This window comes from Ambystoma mexicanum, chromosome 9, assembly GCF_040938575.1.
Source record: "Ambystoma mexicanum isolate Mex_15411 chromosome 9, UKY_AmexF1_1, whole genome shotgun sequence".
NCBI lineage: Eukaryota > Metazoa > Chordata > Amphibia > Caudata > Ambystomatidae > Ambystoma > Ambystoma mexicanum.
The window spans coordinates 951794296-951819740 of record NC_090931.1 but is presented as its reverse complement, the minus strand read 5'-3'; the positions used below and the strand labels follow the sequence as shown (position 1 = coordinate 951819740).

Below are 25445 nucleotides of genomic sequence, written 5' to 3'. Positions count from 1 at the left end.
CATTACACAACCACAAGAGGTGGCAAGGCTCAACAGACGCAATTAACGCTTACCTCTGGAACAGACTCACAGCAAACAGGTTGCGTAACACTGCCTGGCCGACTCAGGCCTCCTCCCTGGAATCCCTGTCGATGCAGTAGACCTTCATGAAGCTGTGCGTGGACCACCGCATGTTCAGCAGGGGCACACCAGAAAGGAATGCGGTTGTTGCAGCAATCGCTCTGGTGGAGTGGCTCTCAGACGGCCCGGCAGCGGTCGGTAGATTCAGCCGGAGAGCATACTCGAAATGGAAGCCATGGACAAGGTTTTTCCATGGTTCACAGGATCAAAGTTTACAAACAATTGAGAAGTCTTCCGAAATCTTTTTGTACGGGTCACCTAGGACTTCAGTGCACGAGCAACATCCAGCAAGTGCAAGGCCCTCTCCACCAGCAACAAAGGTTTCGGGAAGAAAACAGGCAACACCAATAGCTCGTTGAGGTGGAATTCAAACTGAACCTTTGACATGAAAGAGGGGTGTGTACGCAGTGCCACCCTTGATTTGTGGAAAGTCAGATAGGGTTGCTTGCAGGATAGGCCTTGGACCTCACCCACACGTCTGGCAAAGGTGATGGCCACAAGGAAAGCTGTCTTCCACGAGAGAAACTTGAGTGGGGCGTGATGCATAGGCTCGAAAGGTGCCCCCATGAGCCTCTTCAGAACCACATTGAGTTCCCACACAAGGGCACGGGCCTTCACCGGCGCGAAGGATCGGAAAAGTCCCTTGAGAAACTCCCTGGGGATCTGGTGTAGCGTGAGATGGCCGCCAGATGTCCTTTGATGGATGCGTGAGCCAGCCCAGCTTTCGCCAAGGACAGCAAGTATGGAGGAATCTGTGGCGCCATGACCCTCAGAGGGCTAATCTTTTGCGACCGGCACCATGGATCAAGGCGCTTCCACTTATGGCCATAACACTTCAGAGTCAACGATACACTGGCTTTGGTGAGAACTTCCCTGCAGTCTGCTGGTAACTCATAAACTCAAACTATAAGGCTGCAGAAGCCATGCTTTCAGGTTTGCGCCTCCCTCTATGGTGAGCAGATCCGGAAATGCTAGCAACTTGACTGGAGGCGACGCTGATAGGCTACCAAATCTGCCTTGACCATGCCACGGCGAAGAGCATCATCTTGCATCAATATGAGTGTGTTGATGACGCATAGCAGCAGAGGGAAAAGAGGGAACGCATACAGTAACAGGCCTTCCCACAGGAAGAAGAACGTGTCCCCCATGCTCCTCGGCTGGTGGAATCTGCTGGCAAACCTCTGGCATTTGGGGTTTGTGGCCGTGGTGAAGAAATCTATCGGGGGGTCTGCCCCATTTGACAAACAGGTGGTCCACCTGATCCTGACAAATTTCCCACACATAGCAAGAGCGCAGTTCCATGCTGAGGGAGTCTGCAATGGTGTTCTCGATGCCTGTCAGATGGAGGGACAAGGAACATCCCCCTGCCTGATGACCCAGCGCCACAAGTCCTGCGCTGGGTAATGAGTGCCCCCTTGCTCATGTAGAACATGGTGGAGGTGTTGTCCATGAAGATCCTCACCACCTTGCCCTTCAGAGACAGTAGGAAAAACTTGAGGGCCCAGAACACTGCCCGTAGTTCCAGAATGTTGATGTGCAGATTCTTCTCCTCTGGAAGCCACAGGCCTCTGGCGTGTAGACGTCCGATGTGAACCCCCCAACCTTCCAGAAAGGAGTCTGTGGTGACCGTCTCCTAGTATGGCAGGGTTTGAAAACCTGTCCCCTTGGCGATGTGGGAGTGCACCCCCCACCACCATATCACCCACCGGAACTCTTTGTTGAGAGGGATCTTGTTGCAAAGCTTCCGTACACTTGTATTCAACGAGTATTCCAAGAATTCCTGTAGGGTCCGCATCTGCAACCTGCAGAGATAGATGAGGTAGATGCAGGACATCATGCCCAGCAACCACTTGATGGTCCGCGCCGTGGCCATCTCCGCCAACGACAGTCGCTGGACCTTGAACAGTTGCTAGTCTCTCCTCTGAGTTTGATATCAGGCAAGTCACTGTGTTGAGTCTGGCACTAAGGAACAGCACATTATGTGATAGCGTTAAGCAGGACTTTGGATACCTTGCAGAGAATCCCAGCTCCATCAGCAGTCTGACGGTCTCCTTCGTGTGCTCGTTGGCCAGCACCCAAGAGCGGGCGCGCACCAGTCGATCGTCCAGATACAGGTATACGTGTATGCCCTGTAGACGCAGATGAGTCACCACCAGTGCTAGGCATTTCAACACTCTTTGGGCAAACTTCAAGCAGAATGCTAGGGCCTTGAACTAGTAGTGTTGACCTTACACTACGAATTGTAGGAACTTTTGATGTTTCCTTTAAATGGGGACGTGGAAGTATGCGTCCTCCAGGTCCAGCGACGTCAAGAAAACCAGGGCGTGGAGAGTCATCAAAATGTCCATGGCAATGTCCCGTGGCTGAGGATGTAACGAGGCAGCGTTAAGCCCTGCGCCGCTGTTGTTGTCATTGTCCCCCTCGTTGACCATATGAATGGACTCTTGGTTTTCTTCCTCTGTGGATGAAATATCCATGGGTTGAACGCCAACCTTGGAGGGCTGATTCGGGGCCTCCTCAATCCCCCCACTTTTTCCTTTCTGAGGGCCTTGAACCGGAACATGGACCTGTGTCTTTACCCATCCAGGGTTACTTGCTGCCTTTGCGGATGCCTCCGTGGCAGTGTTGCACCATGGGGGCAGGCGTCACCTTCATAGGATCACCTCCCACTGCCGCTGTGGTTCTTGTTCGAGAAGCCGAGGCATATCTCGCACCCATCCGCGTTGTGATCCAGGAGCAGGCAGTAAATGCACTGCAGATGCTTGTCTTCCACAAAGACATTCTGTAGCCTGCATTTGGTGCAGGGCCTGAACAGGGTCCTTCCCTCCTTCTCCTCGGACATGGTCGGATGGCTCAAAGTAGGCCCAAGAGGGCCTTCTGGAAAATTTGACGAATCCTCGCCCTTGAGGGGCACAAAACTTCACCTACAACAGGTCCCCGTTGCCGGCCGATGAGGAAAAGAGCACACAGGCTCTTGGACACAAAAATTGAACTTTTCTGCGAAGAAATCTGAAAAAACGTACTAAATAGCTCGGAGAGCAAACTCGAGGACTCCCAAAACTGAAGCGTGCGGTACAAATCTGAAGATGGCTGCCAGTGGCGGGGATTAGGGCGAGGACTGCCATTGGATGGGGGCATTATGGCCCAGAGGACAGTGATTGGTTTAGAAGAGAAATACAGTTTTAAATTGAAAGTTAAACTGTCTTTTCTTTTACTGAGGATTACCAGCATGACGACAAGGAATATTTGTTATTCATGAGGATGTGAATCCATGCCAGACCCCATGGCTGGAGAAGTAGTTGAATAATTGAGGAGTTTTCATTTTTTGGTATTAATTTTTCAAGATCTTTGAATTTGCTGATCAACTTTGAACCTTGATTCATGTGATGCAAGTGAGGATTGACAAGGATCCTGGTAGTGGTGATGTTCATTTGCTGCTGGAGACCGGTTGTTGATATAGGAGTGCTTATTTAATCCACCAAGTAAGTGGGATGACTAATGACTGTGTACTTCCAGGTAGTTTTGCTGAGACTGATGATAATTGTTCTATAATTCTTTGTCTAAATGTCTACTGCTCATGAAGATGGTGTAAACAGAAACATGTTGAGAACATGTAGTGGGGATTTACCTATTTTATGATTGCTGTTTAAAGAATATTTGCACTTTCTGTGAAATGAACAGCAAAATAGACTACTAAAAGTCAAAAAGGAATTTATTTCACCTTAAAGTTGGCAGTGAAACCTTTACTCCTAGTAATAGAAATTGTATCCGCTGGCAGGATATTTAGACTGTATTATTTCTCCTGATACAGGAGTTTTATTGGGTTCTTCTACACTTCCAAACCATGTAATAATATAACTCACTAGCCAGTATTTCTACTAACAATTTCAAAACCTTTGGATCATCACATGCGTAGTTACTCATGGTGCAAATGGAGTTTACTCTTAGTTACTGTGGCTTATAATTTAGGAACTGTTTCTAAAACAGGGTGTCTTGCAAATTACATCAATGCAGAAATGGTTCTAAAAGACAGCAGAAGGCGCCTAGAGCATTACATCATAGGTGTAACACACTGTTTGGGAGGAATACCAGCTGTTGGATTGCATGGTACAAGCCACAAGTATTGAAACATTAGACAATGTGAGACATATGGTGGTCACACTCTTGGGAAGTAGCCCCCTAATTGTCGAACGAATGCCATTTGGATGGTCACCTAGAACTTATGTGTCGTGTGCATATTCATGTTAAGCAGGGCTTTATTAGCTTCTATTTTCAACTAAAAGAAAGCTAGAAACTAATAACATTATTGTGCTTATGAAATATGCTGTTGCCCAGAGAGTAGGAAGAAGCTTGCAACTGAAGTCACTGAAAACAAATATACAGCTTTAGAGTAGCCAGCTGAAGGTCAATGGTGTCAATGGATTGAAAAGATTTATAAGCAAACGATGAAGCAGTCTTAAAGTGGGTGATGTTTTCTTAATTGGGCAATCATATAACCAGCGGTGTAACACAAAACTTGTGGCCCGCCTAAGCGAACTATGCTGAGAGGAGCCCCCCTCAAACCCCTAAGCTCCTCAACCAAGTACAGAACGTGCCACACTCCGGCTGGCATGGGCCACCTTGAAATGCCAAGGCCCATGATGATCATGACACTGCAGGGGCACGCTAGGCTGCGCTAGGTGAATGATGCAAGTGTGTTATTGTTTTTAATCAAAGCTGAAATTGTTCACCTAGTGTAGAATCAAAGGGCAATGTCTGAGTCCTAGGACCCAAATGGACCAGCTACCAGTGGCAGCTGGTGACATTTTTATTTGGAGGGGCATAAATATTTTCTACTAGCATGCAAGAACGACTGGGCGTAGTGAGGGTACCTGAACCAAGAAAAGGCTATTTGTGTACAGGGAGGACTTCTCCCCCTGAGAAAATGTTTTGAATAGTGGGTTAAAATTATGCATTATAAAATTGGGTAAAAGGCCATACAGTTTGCAATCAGGTGTGTAGGGTAACGCATGAAAATATCTAATAGATGCAAGGCACCAACTGTGCACAGGAGCATTTCCCAACAAATCTTCATAACTTTACCCACAACATAGACATTTTCATTCTGGATGTGCCCATATATTTTCATTTTGGCTTCACCAATATATACCGTCCTCCTCCAGACATTTGCACCCCCACCGAGCGAGCTTTCATACATTTATCTTAAAATGCAGGGAGGGAAACTTCCCATTTTATGATGTAAATCGTCAGAGTGTTCTAAACATTTTTGGCGGTGTAGGGGAGCTGCACTATATATCCACACACGATATCGACCAAATTGAGTTTGAGTCTGAATTTACACACTCTGTAGTTAGATTATGGATCCCCTCAGGAGTCGTTTGGAATTCCATCTGATACTGCAAAATGCAGCTTTTCGAGATGGGCTTTTTAGTAGCAGAGGACCCCGAGTGTGCACCGGCAAGGACCCAAATTTCCAAATTGAAACCTAACATCTACCAGGGCACACATAGAGAAGGCCGAGACACTCCAATAACCCTAAGCCAGCACAATTAACCATCAACTTGCGATGCAACATCGATTTTAACAATTGCAAGCAGGAATACCAGAGGCCATGCTCACCTGCACTTATCCTTCAATAATGTGCCTTGTCTTTACCATGTCATAGCCCTCCAAGAAACATGGCTAACTACTCCTCCGCTATGGGATAACTATGACCTTGCCCTGATTCCAGCTATCCCAAGTGGAGGGAGACCGTCCTCAGGCCTTCTTGTGGCAGTCAACACAAGGACAGGGTTTGCTATCACGCCTTGGGCCTCTGTAGGTGCCCACATCCAGCTAGTCAAAATTACCAATAATGCCAAGTCAATAGCTTTGGTCAATATTTATCGTAACATCTTGGCTATGACCGATGATGCTTTCTACTCTGGCCTGGCTACCATCCTTAATATTATACTAATGAATCCTGCAATCACCCACACTGTCATCTTGGGAGATCTTAACTTAGACTGTTGGAACGAGAAGCGCAACAACCAAGATGTGTGTAAATGGATTACATTTATGGGTGAGCGCAACTTTCATATGGTCAATGGTGCAGTTGCAGGTGATTTGTCTCCTCAATTCATGTGGCATTGTGGTTTGAGCACGAGTATCATCAACTACATATATGTTGATAACAGACTGTTTCAGAGTGTGAAGCAATTAATTGTCAGTGACCAAACCTTTAGTGATCATAGACTATTAGCTTTACAGCTTACCTGGAATTTCTCCCAGCCCAAAAAAAACCTTTTTCCGTCTGAGCTCATTGCAAATTCAGCACGTTCTCGCGTGCGATGGAATGTGAGATCATTAGCCACCTTCAAGAGCATAGTAGAGTATAATTCCTTATCAGTGCATCCAGCGCAATATTAAAAATTATTTCATTCCTTCGTCAAAACTATAACGGTCCCTTGCCAAAATAGAGTTCGTCACTCTCACATCTTTGATCCTAAAACCCAGCGCATTAGAGCTGAATTCAGAAAAATAAAGAAAAAACTTGTAGCCTCCGATCATCTGTCCCGCTGGCAAGATCCTAAAACTGCTAAATGCAGGTACAAAAACTGGTTAAGATGTCGGAGAGCACACATATTCCAACAAGACAGTGAAGTCATGGCAAGTGCAATGACTAATAAAAACTCAGCAGCTATGTGGCACCTTTTACACAACCATACTCACCATCAGCAAGGTGACTCTCAAATTAATGGTGTACAAGAAAGAAGTTGGGTTAATCATTTTACGGCTCTGTATGCTGACCCCCAATATGCAAAGCTTCAATATGAGCCAGTGTCTACACTACCATGGCAAATAGATTCATCACCTGATATTATCCATGCTCTCATAATGAAGGCCAATTCCTCAAGGTCCATGGGCCCAGATGGGCCATCAAAGTATATGTTCAAAGCAAATCCTCACGAATGGGCCCACATTCTTCATAAAATCTTTTGCGGAATATTAAGTTTACGTCTTATTCCGCCTTTTTGGAAAACTTCTGTTATTAATCCTATTTTAAAAAAAGGAGATTGCAGCGTCCCTTCAAATTATCGGCCAATTGTGCTTTTGGACGCACCGGACAAGATGTTTAGCAAACTGGTCTTGCGCGACTTTAATGCCTGGACTTTGAAATTCCATCTGCGCGACCCTAATCAAACAGGCTTTGTGGCTGGCATGGGTACCAACTTCAACCTGTTTGCCCTCAATGCCATCAAAGCACAATGTCAGATACAAAAGCAACACATAAGCTTTGTGGCATATTACGTTTGCGTTTTAATTTATGGATCACCAATGATATACGAGCAAAATAACATCTAAGTAACATCTGTCGATTTTGTTTAGATGGTGACACTCGAGAAACTTTAGTTCACTTAATCACTGAGTGCTCTGTACTCCGCCCTGGGAGAGAGACCCATTTTACAAGACACTGTAAATTCCTAGGTACCTTAGTATCACAGGAATGTTGGTCAATAATTTTGAGTTTGTTCAATATGCCTCTTCAAATTACAACCATCAATTTTTTATTGAGTGTGTGTGAAACTCCCTGTGTACCCCAAAAATACACATACCCCTACTCTCGCCTGGAGTATTGCATGTGAAACTTCCCACGCACGCCCAAAATACATGTACCCCGCTCGCACAAGACCTATCGCATGTGAAACTCCCTGTGTACCCCCCAAATACACATACCCCGCTGTCGCCTGGAGTATCGCATGTGAAACTTCCCGCGCACCCCCAAAATACACGTACCCCGCTCTCGCCTGGAGTATCGCGTGTGAAACTTCCCACGCACCCCCAAAATACACATACCCCGCTCGCACAAGGCCTATCGCATGTGAAATTCCCTGCGCACCCCTGAAATACACACAGGCACCCCATCCACCCTGGCCATGCCCCACAGGCAGCCCACTCACCCTCCCCATGCCCCGCAGGCAGCCCATCCACCCTGAGCATGCCCCGCAGTCAGCCCACGCCACAGGGGGGTGCTTTTTCTATGCAATTTACCTGGCGCGAGCGGGGTGCGCCAGTACATTTTCACACTTTTGGGTGCCGTGAGCGGGGTGCGTCTAGTATTTTCACGCGATTACAGTGTACTGGCCCTGTAAGCTGGTGCAGGGTTAGCGCGGCCCTTTGCGCTGCATTGGGGATTTCTATGCCTTTTCCTTGCACAAGAGGCGTTCTTGGGGGGGTAACTGGCGCTGCGGGATGTTCTCTGTACCAGCACTCAAAATGGCTTGGGAATTCCATGAATACGCGGCGCGCCAGAATGCTGTTTAGCGCACACGGCTGGCACACGCTGGCGCACGCTCACTCTCTGCACTGCTTGCGTGCGCTGCCTCTGCGCTGAAATCTATGAACTACCCCCTTAATGATTGAGTATATTCCTCTAGAATCGTTAAGACATAAGCTTTTTTGTAAACATATTAATTATGAATTGATTGTGGATATGAATAATTTTTGCCACTGTATTTTTAACTTACACAAATTGTCATTATGCATTGCTGCTCTAAATTTTTATCGAGCTTAAAATTGGAAGATGTGGAAGATGATCTCGATGTAACACATCGGATTTAAGACATGTCGAACAATTTCTGTTATCGTCTGCTACATTGATATGTTATTGATATTTGGATAGTGTATTATGCTGAAAAAACCTTACAAATGTTGAATTCATTTTTATAATTTTGAGTCACTACAATCTTAGCAAGGGCTTGATGCATTAGTGGTGATTTGTACATTGTCATTTTGTGATCATATGATTGCTTATTATCTATTGACATCTTTGTTCAATAATTTTTGTCTTATTTTTGATTCCAATGTAAACTTTGAATTTTTATGAAGATTTATATTTGAAAGGTTGATTTAATTCAGCCTATACAAATAAATAAATTTAAAAACATATACATATATATATATATATATATATATATATATACACACTAGTATTATCATAGAAGAACATACTTGTGTGCTTTGCACACAATGGCCCTCATTACGATACTGGCGCTAAACCATGGTGCTATTAGCACCATGGTTGGCGCCGGTATCGTAACGAGTCTGCCAATGTTCAATGGGGAATTACCACCCCATTCCAAGGTTGGCGGGGCGGTAATTCCCCATTGAACATTGGCACTTCCCCATTCCCATTTTTGCCCCGTAGGGCTCAATGGGACTGGGGAAGGCGCTAAGTACGGTACCGCAAATTGCGGTACCGTACTTCGCACCAAGGTCCCTTTGCGGGTCCCTACACAAAAAGTGGAGGGGTTTCTCAAACCACTACAATTGTCTACTTTATCAAAAACATTGTTGTCCATAAAGAACTCTTTAAGGTGTACTTTATGCATGAATTGGTTAAATTCAATCCTAAACTCAGAAGGGTTGTGGAACTTAGTAAGTACAAAATTCAAACCCTTATTGAGTACTACTTCTTCTTTAACAGAGAGCTGAGTGTCTGAAAGATTCACTACCAACCCCTGTAGCTTCTTGTTTGCATCTGTTCCGGTTCCCACTGTCTCTGATCTCCTCCTCTTCCTAAAAAAGATTGTCTTTGATTGTTACCTCTCTGACTATTGTTTCTTGTGCCTCTTCCTCTATAAGGACGGCCTCCTCCCCTGTTATTTGGAATATCAGTGTCACCAGATTCATCATAATCCGAGGAGCCTCCTCTACTCGAACTATATGATGTGTTCCGGAAACGCACTCTCCAATTCTGTTTTATATTGGGTCTGGGCTCTCCAAATTTGTAGTCTTTATTGGTATAACGGAACGCCTTCTCATGGGAAAATTGTACACTATCGTAGAGAAGAGAAGAGGAAGCGCAAGAATTCCTGAAGAAATTAGGAATCTGCTGTAAATACCAGAACAGGCCCAAGATTGATTAATGGGAAAGAGAGGTATGTAATTAAAAACATACTGAAATACCCTTTGAGGGATGAGGGTACAGTTTTATGCCAATATAGATTGATACTTTGTTACTAAGATACTAATATGGTGTCCATTTTTTGTTTAACAGGGTTTTCTCCCCAATAAAAGAAGATTTTTAATTCCGGCACAAGACAATTTCCCCTGAAGAATGTCCTACATGATTGTATATTAAGGACAGAAACGTGTACAAGTCGGGTTGTTTGTAATACACTAATAGGAAATAGGCTAAAAGTAGTGAGGCATAGGAATCAGAGTGTGATATGTACACACATTTTGTGATCCTAAAAAAAACTATTGCAACATTACTCACCCATGGTGTTTCTACTTGTGTTGTTTTAACATAATGTATGTGTTTTATGTACTATGATCATTTTTATGATTGTTTTATGAAATGTATTGAATCTTAATTAAATTTTGTGATAATTGATTCCACTTGACGTGGGAAGAATGTTAGGTGACACCTAATTAAATATCGGACTTTCTTTTTGTATATAAAAAGTATATGCGCACAGAGTAAGAAGTCCGTTGATCCCTACCTGTGACTCAGAAACGTTTTGAGAATAGAGAAATGCCACAATAAGAAACTATGTCCAAACTGGCTCAAGTGAGGGTGAGTTTAGACACATAATACAGCTTATCATGCTAGCTTTGTCTTATATACCTATTAAAACATTTTTGCTACTGTAAGAAATGGCTAGACTGGCTTCACCAAAATGCAAGTCTAGTTATGCAATAACACCTATGCTTACTTTATCATAGATACTCATTAACAAATGCCATGTCACAGTAAGCAGTGGCTAGGCTAGCTGCACCAAAATGTCAGTCCAGCCATGAGCACTCAATAACACTCATCAAGTTGGCTTTGCCCAAAAATTACTGTAAAACATGCCATGTCACTTTAAGGAAATGTCAACAATGCTTCAGAGGTCCCTGGGCCCCCAATGAATCCCCGGGCCCCCCAGCACCTTGCACGCATAATCACATTCATACCCATTTTCCACCAGTCACTCAACCATACACATTCTCTCCCAAACACTTGCACCCAGAGGATTCACACTGCAGTCTCAATACGTACCCAGAGAATTCACACACAAGTCCCATTCATACACATTCAACCACCAGTCACTCAGCCACATGCACATCCAGAAAATGTAAACTTAATTCTCCACAGGCGCACCCACCCAGAACATTCACACAATGACATGCACACTCACACCCATAACACCCATACATATGTACACCCACACCATTAACATGCATGCACGTATATATACATACAAACATCCGACAAGCATGCATGCATCATACAAATGCGTGTAATGCATTTGCTTCATTTCTCAGTGGAATCTGCACTTGATGTGAATTCTTCTGCTGATAAACAAGTTTTCAACGTTGCTTGTATTATTCCACAGGGAATCATGTTTTCAACACTATTCATTGCTTATGTTAGTCTGCACTGCTCATCCAAGGACACTTTGGGAAAATGGTGCACAAATAGGCTAAAATAAGCCAGTGCCGGCTGGTACCTCAGGAAGTTACCATGGACATTGTCAAAACTGAGTGTGAATCATGGAGTTATTTTCATGTTTTCTTGAGAGAGGGAAGAGTTCTGCTCCGGGAAGGTTGCCATGGGGCACTCTGGCCGGGGGCCCATGAGAGCTGCCAACGGGTAGAAACTTTGAGAACTAGAAGGCTCTAGAAGGTACCACTCCGCAATTGTGGAGGGCTTAAAACAAGGGGTGCCAATGCGGTCAGGTAAAAAGCTTCACTTGGACGATGGACGCATCGCTCCAGGACTGTTGATGCCACAATCTCACTCCTTGACTGTTTAGGGGCTTTTCAGTGACTTCTGGCGAGATGAGGATGTTTCTTGCTGCTGTGTCAATGGTGATGTATTTTATTTATGGAAATTACTTAATTTTAAAGAGACTCATGTTATTGGAGGTGCAATGTAAGGAAAATGCGCAAAAGCCTTGCTTAAAGGCTTTTAAGCATGTTCCTTACGTTACCCCCCATTTTCATCAATTTGTATAGCAGAGAGGAGGGCGGAACACAACTTTTATTTCCACTGTCTCACTTCCCCTCTACCACACAAATGCACCGGCATGGATTTTCAATGCCGGTGCAAATGCTGTAGATCACTATGGTGTGCACCAGCTATATGCACCAGCATAAAGCAGGCAAACTCCATAGGGATCCATTGTAAACGCTGTCTGCAATGCTCCTGTGGCGTGTCACAGAGCGTTTAATTGTAAGTGTGAGCGCTGCATGACATTCAAGCATGGCAAGTGTCGCTCACAATCAAATGTAAAAGCTGCTGGGCATGACAACATGCTAGACAGCATTTAATCACTTTGAACCGCAGAGTGCAAATATGAAGGGCAAAAGGTGGTGTACATGCTTGTACATCGCTTTTTTCCCTTTACATTTGCACCCGAAGTGCAATTGACCAAACTTTGGCAGCAGGGACCCGCTTACATTACAGCGTAAATGTAACAGGCATAATTTTCTATGGAAAAGTATGAATTAATAGCACAACATTTTACTTCAATAAAAAGTACCAAAAAATGTAATGTCACCAACAAAATCTGCAACTGACCAAACAAGTCAAGCCATCACTCGGCAAGTCTGGGGTAGTGCACACATGATTCCCAACACCTTGGTAAGGAAGAAGAGCAAGGAGAGAAGAGGCATTTGAGTTTGTGAAATATGGGTTTGTAGTGATAGCCTCGACATCCAAAGCATCGAATGCAAAATCCTCGGAGAAAAATGCATCGAAAACATTTTTTTTCCTCATTTTTCTTTTCATTTTTTTTAATGGGGGGTACCCCCAACCCCTGTTTTTTACCCCTTACACCCATTTTAATAAAAAACAAACTTTACCTACGAAAAAAATTCATTTTTTCGATGCATTTTTTTCAAGGCTTTTGCATTCGATGCTTTATATTCGAGGGAGTCACTGGATACCGAAATATGTACATTTTTGCAATTATTGTGTGTTATCAAGGTTAAAGACTTCCTGATTGATGGCAACGATGTTTAGATGAAATAACAGAAAACAAATGATGCAGGTCATGTGATCAGCACACTAGTAACTTGCAGCATGTTACGATTCGAAGTGAACTAAAACTATAAGCATCCAAAGCAAGAGTGTAGATGTGTGTGTATGATTTGCTTTATTCATACTTCTATGTATACATCAGAAACTTACTGGGACTGACGCAGGGACATGCACATTAGCATTTGTGATTGAAGCAGGGATCGCAACAGGCATGGTTTGTCCATTGGGAAGGTGCAACAGGACAGGAAAAGCACCACGAACCGAACGAACTGGTCTAAGGACAGAATACAATGATGCATTACATTTCAGGGCACATTTAATCAATTATTTGAATGAATGTAGAGAAAAAGGCATTACATTGTCTCGTTTTCACACAGTCCTGTTTTAAGAAGACAGCTTCAATAATCTACACAGAAATTGACATCATTGCCCTAAAACTTGATTATTGAACCATTTACAAACTCGCGGATGTATGCAACAAATTTCTTCTCATACCTACATATTTTAGTATGTATATGCAACTGACATTAATAACCCACGCAAAAAGCAGCAATGATAAATAAATCCATAAAACATATACAAAATATAATGCTTCTGTAGGATTGCAGTGTAAAGAAACAATTACTCACCATAGTGACTACTGTACTCCCAGTTCACAGTTCCACCTTTCCTTCATACTGATGGGAGTCCGTCTCATGGGGATGGGACCTGAGCCTTTGGCTTCCCCTTTCAATTTGAAGCACACAAGGTCAAGCATCCTGGCACACAGACTCCCTGCATCGGCCTTGCCAGTCAGTGAGTCCTGGTCTTCTCGTCAGCTCCTACTACCTAACCGAATTACATGCAAAAGGGGGTGGGTTGTATGGCAAGGGGACTAAGGACTAGGAGTACAGTACTCTTCAATGCGTAACTGGTTCTTACGCCTTCACAGCAATGAAAAGCTTTTGAGAGGGGTAAATTCCTTATTGATTAGCATGCAAGTTACACAGAACGGCTTGCCCAAAGCTGGCTTCTGCCCATAAACTAGTGTCCAGACAGGCTGATGGTGTTGTCCATGTGGCTGCCTTACGGACGATGTCCTGAGGGTTGGTGTGCTGGAAGAACAGAGCTGTAGCTTTAGCCCTGATTGCGTGTGGCAGAATGCCCTTTGGGGGGCTGCGATTTTGTGTGACATAGCAGTAATTGATGCCTGAACCAGCCATTTGACTATAATATCCTTGGGGACATAGGAGCCAGGATGTTGACCTCCGAAGGTGTCAATAAGTACATCAATTTCGTAAACGGTTTAGTTCAATGCAGGTAGAACTTGAGAGTTTTGCTGACATCAAGTGAGTAAACAAGAGCGATTGAGGATTCAGGATAAAAAAAGTAGATAGAACAATCTCTGTTAATACGGAACAAAGACACCATCTTAAGTAAAAAGCTGGTACAATTCTTACAATCATCTTGTCCTTGTGTAAACCAGTATAAGGCTAGGAGCCGATAGCGCTCGAGTCTTGCTTAAATACAGATTAGTTTAGCACACACCTGGACATCTCTGCGCAGATGTGAGTGCCACCCAAAAGACCACGTTCCAGGTAAGGAACCTCATCTCTGTGGAGGCCAATTGCTTGAAGGGCTTTTGAGCCCCTGCCACCAGAAGAACATTCAAATACAACACCAAGTGAGATCTTTTAACCTCATTAGGCTTTTCAGGTGCCTGTGCACCACAGAGGTAGAACTGGGGAAAGACTTGTCCTGGGTTTTTGCGAATGCTTGATCGCCACTTGGTGAAAGCAACAGGAATCAACAAAAATACCAAAAGAGGCCAGATGACATATAAAAAACCCAAATGCAATTCGATCTATGTCCTCTAGAATCGTTCGTAAATCCCCGAAAAGTGTGGGGGAAATTAGAACAGTGTAGAATTTTCTGCGGTGAGCGAACAGTGTCTTAACCATAACGAAGTAAAATCAACACTATGTTTTAACAGAGGTAGTCAGAGACTGAGGTTATGAACCAGTGTACAATGTTCCACAGCCTTATAATGGATTAACAACTTAACAGAACCACATAGGTACATAGAATAGAATACCAATGGGAAAAGCATATCAAGTGTAATTTATAAGTGATGGTGATTTTATGTGGGAAAACATTCTTTGATAGCAACAGTGTTAATATTGGGGAAAATACAGTAAAATTAACCGTTTATAATTTTGTGGAAAAGTTTTAAAACACTGGCCGACAAGCAGCAATGCTCAAATAAACCACAGATTGTTACTGAGAAATAACTATAGAAATATATTTGATTTTGAATGATTGCATGCGTTCTATGTATTTGTGAGATTGTAACAAGCAGGCTGAATTTCTTTTTCATTTTGCAGAGATACTGCCTGTAATTGCCTAACATTGTTGGTGACTTCCCCCAGCATAATGCCATGGGACAACTTTTGATTTGGATTCTTCATTTAAATAAAATAGAACCAGAACTCCAAATACAGCCTATTTCTTGTCCCAGAATTCTGTGGTGGAATTAAAAGGTAGGCGGTGTCAGCTCAGAGGTGCTGGCTCCGTAAAAAGAATGATACAGTCTAGAAATCAATCAAAATTGCCTTCCATGATGAAGGATCGAAGGGTGACGCTCCAACTCATGTTTGATCTGTCTGCTCAATCTGTCAACTTCCACATTCTCTTTTCCCAGAAGATGAACAGCTTTGAGGAGGAGGTGGAGGTGCAGAGCCCACTCCCAAATATGCAATGCAGGCCTGCACAGTGTGGGGATGAAGTGGGTGAGTTAGGGGGATCCTCAGTCTGCTGCTGCGGGGCCTAAATCACATAGTGGGTGGTGGTCATCCATCCCCAAACCGAGCCTGCTCTTATCCTCCAACCTCTATCCTGTGACTTCATCACACGGTTTATGCATAGAGGGATAAAGTTAGCAGGGCGTGTAAAGATCAAGCAAATTACGATCTTCCAGATATGGGTTTCCCTACCCTGACCGTGTTGGATCTTATGTTCTTCCCTTATGGCACATGTGTATGGGCAGTACAATCCTTTGTTACATAGTTGTGGGTGTCCTAGTGTGCATGGCCTTGTTTGGGGATATGGTAATCAGCGAAAGATGAAGACAGGGAGAGAGAGAGAGACAAGATGGGAGAGGGGAAGGGAGAGACCGTGTGCGAGAGGGCGAGAGACAGCATGAGCCAGGGCGAGAAAGAGGGGATGGATGTGGGAGTGTGCAAGATGGATATGGCCGATAGGAGCTGGTGGAAAGGATCTAGACAGACTAATGGGGACATGAAGGGTGTGGATTGGTAGTGCTTGAAGAGTCTGGAAGTGCTCCATTAGTTGTTGTGGTTAGTTTGTGAGGTTGTGGGGTAATTAAGTTGTGGTTTTCTGCATCAGATACACCATTCTATATCTGGGTGCACTATTTGAATGTCTGGGGATCAGATGTGGATGTTTTTATAGCTTGAGTTAGTGCAACTCTGTGTTGCTCAATTAGGTAAGAGTTGGTCTGGTGGCTGTAGACAGACCCTGAACTATGTCCTACGTCGTTTTAACTTGCAGCTTTATATGTATGTTGCAGGGTTGAGAGTTTGTTGGTTGATATGAGTGAGCCATTTGAAAAGGTATTGTTCTTCACCAGGGTGCAGTAGTATGGTTGGCGATGGGCATGGCTTTTCTTTAGATGGTGCATGCAGTTTGATCAGATGGGAATGGGATATAATCAGGTAAGCTCACAGCAAGAGCCTGAGGAGGATAACTGTTGCATGAGAGGGGAGGCGGTGCAGTTGAATATCTATTCAGTCTGAGCTACCACAGGCTTCAATGAAAGGGGTAATGAGGAGGCAGGCAAACCTTTCTGTATTAAGGGCCACAATGACTGTCCATGGTGGCACAATACTGGTGGCAATTTAGGCATCGGCATATATATGCATTATTACTGTACCAGTCATGGTTGGAGGATGTGACGGTAGGAAGCAGCAAAATTGCAAGCTAAATGAGCTATCCCTGATGATGGACCCAGTTACTGTTTGAAAGTACCGATCAAGAGGATGAAGAGACGGAGAGGGACATCTGGATCTGCAAGGTGAGTGATAAATATGGGAGGGTGGCTCCTCAGCGCCAGCCTCCAGGAGCAGACACTGAGATAAGATCATGTGACGTCACTCTCACTACCTTCTATCCTCTGCTGACCACACCCACCTAACCCAACCCAACGTGAACTAGCTCCGACACACACATTAAGGCTAGTCCTCATCTAGACTGCTTTATACCCCACATCAGAACCACCTGAGGTACCAGAATCCTCAGAAAAGTAGGGGGCTATCAATAGGTTATTTATCAAGATCAATACCATCAGGCTCCACTGAGAGCTCAAAATCCTTTCATCCCCTCACTGGCCGTTCAAGCCTGGACTCACTGCCTTCCCCTCTCGCCCAAGGACCTCTCGTACATGCATGCATCTGTAAATCCAACCTCTTACTCCAACGACATCCTCTCAGCCACCATCCTTAAAGAAAATGTCTGTCCCTTCCTTACAGTTCTTCGTGTGATTTCTCTGGAGAAAAGTCCTGCTTGCTCTCAGGTTATGAATCATTACTAACTGAACAGTTTCCAATATATATCTATTCCACTTATCTTTACAATAGCAGTACAACGCTGATTCTCAGTCAATCTCGAATTTTCTCTCTGTCGACTGTGATAAGCATGAGCATTACAATAATGATTCTCATATCCTCCCCTGGGTCTCCCGTTATCCCCGTTACCTCAAGTGTTTAGGGTTAAGGTTACCAGGGTTCTCGTTAGTTGAGGATCGGCTTCCTTTCCTCTTTCTCTGGCATCTCGGGTCTTCTCGCCCGCTTCTTATCTCTTCGTTTGTCATGGTTGGCGTTCCCGTCTCTTGGGTATAAGCTTCTCATTTTTCTGCCATTGCAGAATGGTTTCGGCATCGTTATAAAGACATCCAGTTCGCCACAAGCTCTCTGTGGTCATGCCACCAATCTCAGCTTCTTTCTCCTGCTTTGCTTCAGCACGCAACAAGTCTGACTTCAGCTGACCTGACCCTCTTGCTACCAATGGTTGCACGTCTGGCAGCTCTTTGTCTCTGCCGATTGTAAGACGCTGTACATCTTGCCTCTGCTGCTCTCTGGATTCAGCATGAATCTCTCTTTGAAACTCGCAGGTTCTGTATTTTCTGAGGGTCCTCCCCTTTCTAGATTGATGTAGCCATGGGGCTTCCCCTGTGCAAGTAGCTGCTCCTTTTTCTCTTTCTATTGTTAACTCTCTTCTCCTCCACACATTCTCTTCTTTACCCCAGTAGAATTGGGGCTTAGAAGAAGGTTTTCAATTCCACGCTGGCAATAACACATATTGACCTTCTCCTTACAGACATTGTTAGCAGGAAGGTTAAAAGATGGCACATTGGCAGGTCCTCTACGGCGTTCCTCCTGGGAATGAGAGTCATTGTCCCCAATGGGGGAGTCTCTCCCGGTGGGGTCCCACTTGCCTCTACCCCTGGGGAGGGTATTGCGGAGTGGGATCACCTCCCTAGCCTTATGGGGGGGGCGCTACCCCTTTGTGGAGAAGGGATGAATTCAGATGATTCGTCACATCCCCCAGTTGATTCTTTCTGTGCAAGCTGACGCTAGATGGATCTCTATCAAGATGAGGAATCTGTGGGAGAATGCAAACCATTGAAGCTGATATTTTGCCTAGATTCCCATTGTAACAGGAAGCCCATTATAACCTCAGTGAAGGCATCATAAAGCACACACAACAGATTGAAAGTTCAGTATAAAATAGTTTATTAACTTAAATTTCAGGATGGTAGCAGGCCTAACTTGCCCTATGCTAAGGTAGGATTTCCCTACCTGAACAAAACTAAGGAAACTCTGAGTCAGAAAGTTCAACTTAAAAGTCTGTCTGTGTCCAAAACCTATCCTTGCCCTCATAGGTAAAGCTAAACAATGTGTAGGGATGTCAACAATGAAAGAAATGGTGAGCAAAACAAAGTTCTGAGCTTTTCCAGATCTCGCCAACCTTTTTAGCTCCCCCATACCCAAGTTCAAGAGAGTTCAACAAAAGTCTTGAGATTACCTTTCCCAGGTTCAAACACTTCCACAACTCCTTGGGGTTCCCTTACCCAAGTTCAAGGCAACACAGTTCTACACAATCCTCAGGGTTCCCTTACCCAAGTTCAAGAGAACATGGCTCCAAAGATCTCCACCAAAGGGCTCTTGAGGGTTCTGTCCTCAAGACAACATTGCAGTTCATCAGGCCCCAGGGTTCCCTCAACGCATCAACTTAGACTTGATTTCATTCTTTCAATTTTCAACACAACTCCTGGTCAACTTGGCACTTCTTCTGGATTGCATTAACAGTTCACTAAAAGTGTTCCTTCTTGGTTTATTTCCACAATGTCTTTGGGGTTTCACAATTGGAGGTTCCCTGGTCTAGGCGCAGTTGTCAAACCACACGGTCCACACATTACAGGTCATGCAACCAGGAACCCTAGGCTTTTCAGCCCATACAGGTTCTTCTGTGTTGGCCCCTGTGTATAGATTCACACTCACTTAGCTTCTTCTTGTCGGCCTCTTGGCTTTATGTGCAGGTTCACACTTTCCTGGCTTCTCCTGGTTAGCCTTGTGGCTTTGCCACCATGTGTCACGCATCCTCTACCAGTCTTTGGCCTTGCTGCACTGTATTCATGCACAAAGTTCACTTTGTGGTGGTCTTATTCCTTCCCCACCTTTTTATCATGCTCTTTCACACTTGCTCTCTTATTTTGTATGTTGCGCTTTCAACTGGGCCCTTCAGCATTTATCTCTCATCAAATCGTAGCTTTGCTCATAAAGTTTTCATTGAGTTCGGCATTCAATATTTGTTACTATTCAATTCGCCACTTAATTTTCAATCAACCTATGGCTTCGGGTTTATTTCAATCTGCATATTCATCTGCATTTCATTTGGTTCATTCAGCATTTCTCACTCCCAGTGAGAAATTTCTCACTGCGTCTCTTCCCTTCTGCTTTGTCGGCTGGCGTGCCGTTAACTGCGTCCCCTGCTCGAACTTCGGGTGATTCTCTTCACTTGCCGGCAGCTCTGCTTCCCTTCCGCAGGCGCTGGCGGCAACTCCATGCCTTGCTTCTTTGCCCATAAAGGCCGGGGAGGGGGATAGGTTGGGGATCAGAAGGAAAAGGGGGGATACCATGTATCATCTCTGGGTACCCTACTCTGAATCCCCGAGGACCCTACACGCAGGTCATGTGTCCTCGCTTCTCCACCCCTGGGGTCAGGATCCAAAAGTGATGGCCTTTCCCTGGCCACCTGAGAAGAGGATCCAGGGGTAGTAGGAGTGAGGATACCTCAGGTTTCACCTTACACAATTGCTGTGTATACAAATAACTAATGGTTTTAAAGCCCTCACTCACAACAGGCCCAAAATCTGATGCACCAAAATGAAAATATTTCTGGCTTTCTCAAATCCTTTACATCGACACATGGGGGATGACTATTATTAAGTAATCTGTGTCCCATAGAGGTCCTAACAGTCTGGTTATGAGGAGGGTTGGTTCCTTCTCCCTTTTCATTGGTGCTGCCCAGTGGTAGGCTTTAATCTTCTAAATATGCCTCCTGCCCTCTTTACAGCTTTCTTGTAAGGGGGTCGCAGGCCCTCCACACCTGAAAGTTGTGGAGGGCCTGGATGTCCAGTTTTAGGGGATCACATTTTAATATGAAAAACAAATGCTTTGCATGACAAAAAAATAATACTTCACAGTCCAACATAACCAACCGACAATGTGGTGCACTAAAAATAAAGAAATTTCCCGAATTCCTAGACGGCCATTTCCTGGGCTTGGAGAATGACATTCAATCCGTTATCTGCTTTTTTCAACAATAGAACTGCCTCAAACCAGTGGTGGGGGAGGAGGCATAATTAGCGGCAGAATCAAAAAAAGGCATTGGGTAGGCACAGCGTTTAAGGAAAAAAACCCAAAGACTAACCAGAGTCTGCATTGTCGCAGAAGGCAGGAGTGTGGTTGATTAGATTGCTCAATGCTCATCATATGAAGACAGTGCGCCTACCTCTTGCTTGCATAATGTTTCTAGCTTTCGGCAGGGAAATATTTAAATCTAAAGGACAGGAATGAGCATTTGATCAAACAATTCAAGGTTTGGAGTATTCAAATAAACCAGTTTATTTTAAATCGTCATTGAAACAACAGAAGAAGAGAAAGACACTGCTGAACACAATGTTAGTATTTTCATCCTCATTACTCACACGATCGTTCTACTCGAAGGTGGTGCTTGAGTGATAACAGTGCTTGATGTTGGTGAATTCTGAATGATGACACTTGATTCAGAAGTTGCCAGCAGTAGACTGGGGACCTGCAATGATTCTGGACGAACTATGGCAGGTGTGGGCTGGGCAGGCTGTTGCAAAGGCTCCTCCTACAAGGAAAAATATGAATGCGAAATTGTAAATGAGCATTAAAAAACTGTACGGTCTGAAGGTTTTCTCTTGTCAATGAAGATAACAAAACATACACTCAATTATTAGCTACTTAATTCAAGATGTTGCAGCCATCTGTGTGGATGCACCACGCCAGGAAAACTTAAACAGTATGCAGTAAGATTCACAAAGAAAGACCCACAGACTGCTTGTGGCTACACAATACAAACAGAGGAAGAAGCTGCCTGTTTGTGATGTTCTCAGTTCTTGGTTAATGTGTAGTTTTGGCTGGAACCTCCATATGTTAGGGATCCCTCACATGTCACTGTGTAATGAAGTGACGGTTATTTGGGGCATGACCAGAGGGGAGGAGGCAGTGTTCAAAGGAGTTCAGCACCAACAAAGCTACTTCAACTACACCTTGTATAGAGCCCGATTACAAACAAGGTCGTTTTCCGGACATGTGGTATCACAGATGGTCTTAAGAAATTCACAAGACCGACAAGCCATTCAAGGAGTGTTATTAATACGTCTCATGTTTGGGTTATGCCGGGTTTGAGACTGTAGTAAGATAATGTGTCTAAGGGGCTGTTCTAGGTAGGTCTTCTTACTGTCTTGTTTCCCACTCACCCTTTTCCTCCATCTCTCATCTTCCTCCTTTCTACTTATCCAACTTCTACTCTCAATCTCCTGCTCCTTATACACCTTTTACGCTCTCTTCGTCTCACCTCTGTCCTCCTCTGTCCCTCCAATCTTCTTACAAACCTCTCCCTCCTACCTTTATCGCTACCTTCCTCCACCCTCCTACCTTTTCCATCTATAACTCTTTCCCCGCTTCTTTCTACCAGTAACTACAACTGTTTGTCTCCTACTACCCCTTCTACCACCTACTCAGTCTTTCATGTTCTCTCATACAACCTCTACATTCTCTCCTCTACAACCTCTTACACTACCCTTCCACTACCACTCAATCTCACATACACTCTTACAACCACAGCTTTTCTCTTTCAACGAGTTAACACTCTCTCTCCTAGATAATGTTTGACCTGCACTCCTATCCAACTCTTCTACAGACTTTTCAGAGCTGCACTCCAGCTTCCTGCCTCGTGGTCTCTCCGTTCACCTCCTCACCTCCTGACCTCAGCCAAACACAATACATACTTTGTAGCGCTCACATGACTTTTGCGCGAGTGTCGCCCCGATTATATTCTTCCCCTCTGCCGCCATTGGCTATGCACGTTCCGCCTGACTTTAGGGCCCAATTTGTTACTGTCTTTTTCCACAATGATGGGTCGCTGCTTTGCAAAAGTACAACATTCCCTTTGAGATCTGCCCTCTTTTGGTCCATAGCAATTTTAACAGTCTTCTTTTCAGGCCCCGCTGGATGTTGGGCCAGTGTTTCATTGGTTTCAGCCTGCCATGAGTACTGCTTCCCTTCCTAAACAGGTGCTGTGTTGCTAGAATCTGCCTGGAAGTTGTGCTAGACTTATTTGGTATGGCAATGCACTCTGCTTCTGGTAGTGCTGCAAATAAACACAAAGAACTCGGGCTATAATGGAGGGGGCATGGCATGCAGTGATACAAAGTAGTACCAATAAGCAGAAGAAGGCACATTCTCAGGGACGGGGCTCCCCCAACTCCCCCATCCCTCCTCTGGGATATATGACATGCTCTGGCATTTACCCTGCTAGACCTCCTAGCTCATGTTGGGAGGGGTCCCTATCTCCCCCTGATAGGACAAGCCCTGACATTGTCACATGCCACACCCCTTTTTCTGAGGCCCTTCCCTGGGCACTGGCTAACTAAGTTGAGGCATCGAGACAAAGTTATGTTAGCCTGTTCTTTCCCTGTCCTATGTTCAATGGTGAAGGCATAGGATTCTCAGGTTGGTCTCTTTATTGCGGGCCATCCCTACTAGGGGTGCACAGTCCATGCTCAATTTTAACGTTCTCCTGGGTAGTACCAAAGGCTGTGCACGGCCCACTTGACTGTCAGACATTCAAGTTCAATGATGGGGTAGTTCTGCTCTCTGGGAAACAGGTTTCTGTTAATATAGAGCACTTGTCTTTGTTCTCATCCTTCATCTGAGAGAGGACTACTCCCAGCCCTAGTAGAAAAGCATCTGTTTGTAACAGAAATTCTTTTGAAAAGTCTGACATGATTAATACGTTTTCTTTGTTCTGCCGTCCCAACTGATGGGGTTAGGTTGACCTATTCCCAGTTTTACAGACAAGTGTGAATGCGAGAATTGAGAGGTTTGGAATAAATCAGCAGTTTGACCCCACCAAACCAAGGAAAGCTCAAATGTCCTTTTTAGTTTGTGGATGAAGGCACCATTACCAATTACACCTTGTTGTGTGAGGGAGGCTGTTCCCAACCTAAGCCCCTAGATATTTAACAGTTTGTTGAGCAAAGTGGCATTTTGCAGGATTAAGAGGAGAGCCCAGCTTTTTGCAGACAGCTGCAGATGGCATAGGGATGTTACATATAGCTTCCCCAGGACTCGCTATGAAACACAATGTCATCTAGGCAGCCCCTAGAGATACTCTGCCATTGTTCCAATACTCGATCCATTAAGCATAGGAATTTGGCCGGGGTTCCATGCAAGCCAAAGGGAAGCCCTGTGAACTGGAAGAGACCATTTGGCGTGGCGAAAGCAGTCTTCTTCTTGACTTCTGGTTAGGAGCACTTGACAATATGCTTTTGTTAGATCCAGGGTGGATATGAATTTGGCATTAACCAGAGTCTCCACAAGTTCCTAAATGTGCAGCATTGGATACGCCTTTAACAAGGACACCTTGTTGAGTCTTCAAAAATCAATACAAAAACGCGAACTCTGGTTTGCTTTTGGCACCAGAGCTATTGGGAAGGACAGGTTGCTATACAACCGCTTAATCACTCCTAGTTCCAGCATTTTCTTGAATTCTTCCTGGACGATTCTCTTCCAGGCATCTGGTAACCAGTAGGGTTGCAGCTCAGTCACCCTCCCTTGATGTGTTGTAATTTTGTGGAAGATTCCGTGTACCTTTCCTGGTCTGTCAGAGAAAACATCTAGTTAGGCATTGAGGAACTGCAACAGATATTTGAGGTCACTAGACCCAGAGGGATTGGCACCCTGTAGGCGTTTCTGGGGTGTTGTTCTCATATAATGGTAGCAGAAATGCATTGTTGTTTTCCCTCCAGGTCTCGAGTTTGTTGATGTTTCTCCTATCTGCCTGCTGGCCTTTGTAGTTCCGGCTGAATACCACGTTGGTAATGATGTAAAGGTCAATGCCATGTCGCCAGATGTGTTTTCTGTGTCACGTTTCATAGTTTCATAGTTTCGCTCTCTGATTGTATGTTTTTGCCTTCAATGCCTGGGCGGCCTGGAGATGTGATTTTATCATGCCCCTGATCTTCTCCATGTGTTCTCTGATGTTTCGTACCAGGGGAGGCTGGCTGGTTTGTCGAGTTCCCGGATTCTCATATTCCTCTCTAATTATACTGTGGGCATCTTGTGGGTTTCGTGCATAGACTTGTTCAAATGTGGAGAATATTGTTGAGCCTTGTGGTGTTTTCTATATGCTGAATAGAGGCCCAATTTCCTCCCCCATAATCAAGTAGTCTTAGTAGGATTCATTTCAGCATCTGAAGGCCAGGAGGGTGAGTTTATGGAGGAAAAGGTAAGAGGTCAAGGAGTAGAGTAATCACTATTGTGATGAACCCTTTCTTACTCCTTTATCCTGTTCCATTTCGCTATATGTATGCATAGAATGCCAAGCATAAGTCTTCCTGGGAATCTGGCGCAAAAAGGTTCACAAGGGCAGTCTGTCCAAACCTGGCATTGGCACTAATGTCCATACAATAATGTCCATACAATTATGTTTGCAAAAGGCC

The 25445-nt window shown here is 44.5% G+C and overlaps 1 protein-coding gene across 2 annotated transcripts in view; it reads right to left on the bottom strand.

Annotated features, from left to right (window-relative positions):
* ATF2 (activating transcription factor 2) overlaps positions 1-25445 on the bottom strand; it is a 1079253-nt gene that overhangs the window by 441841 nt on the left and 611967 nt on the right. For both annotated transcript variants that reach the window (XM_069616143.1, XM_069616142.1), the window contains 2 exons: positions 21399-21568; positions 13283-13406 (listed from right to left, as the gene is read on the bottom strand). In XM_069616143.1, coding sequence (XP_069472244.1) covers positions 13283-13406; positions 21399-21568 — 294 coding nt within the window. The remainder of the gene's footprint in view (positions 1-13282; positions 13407-21398; positions 21569-25445) is intronic.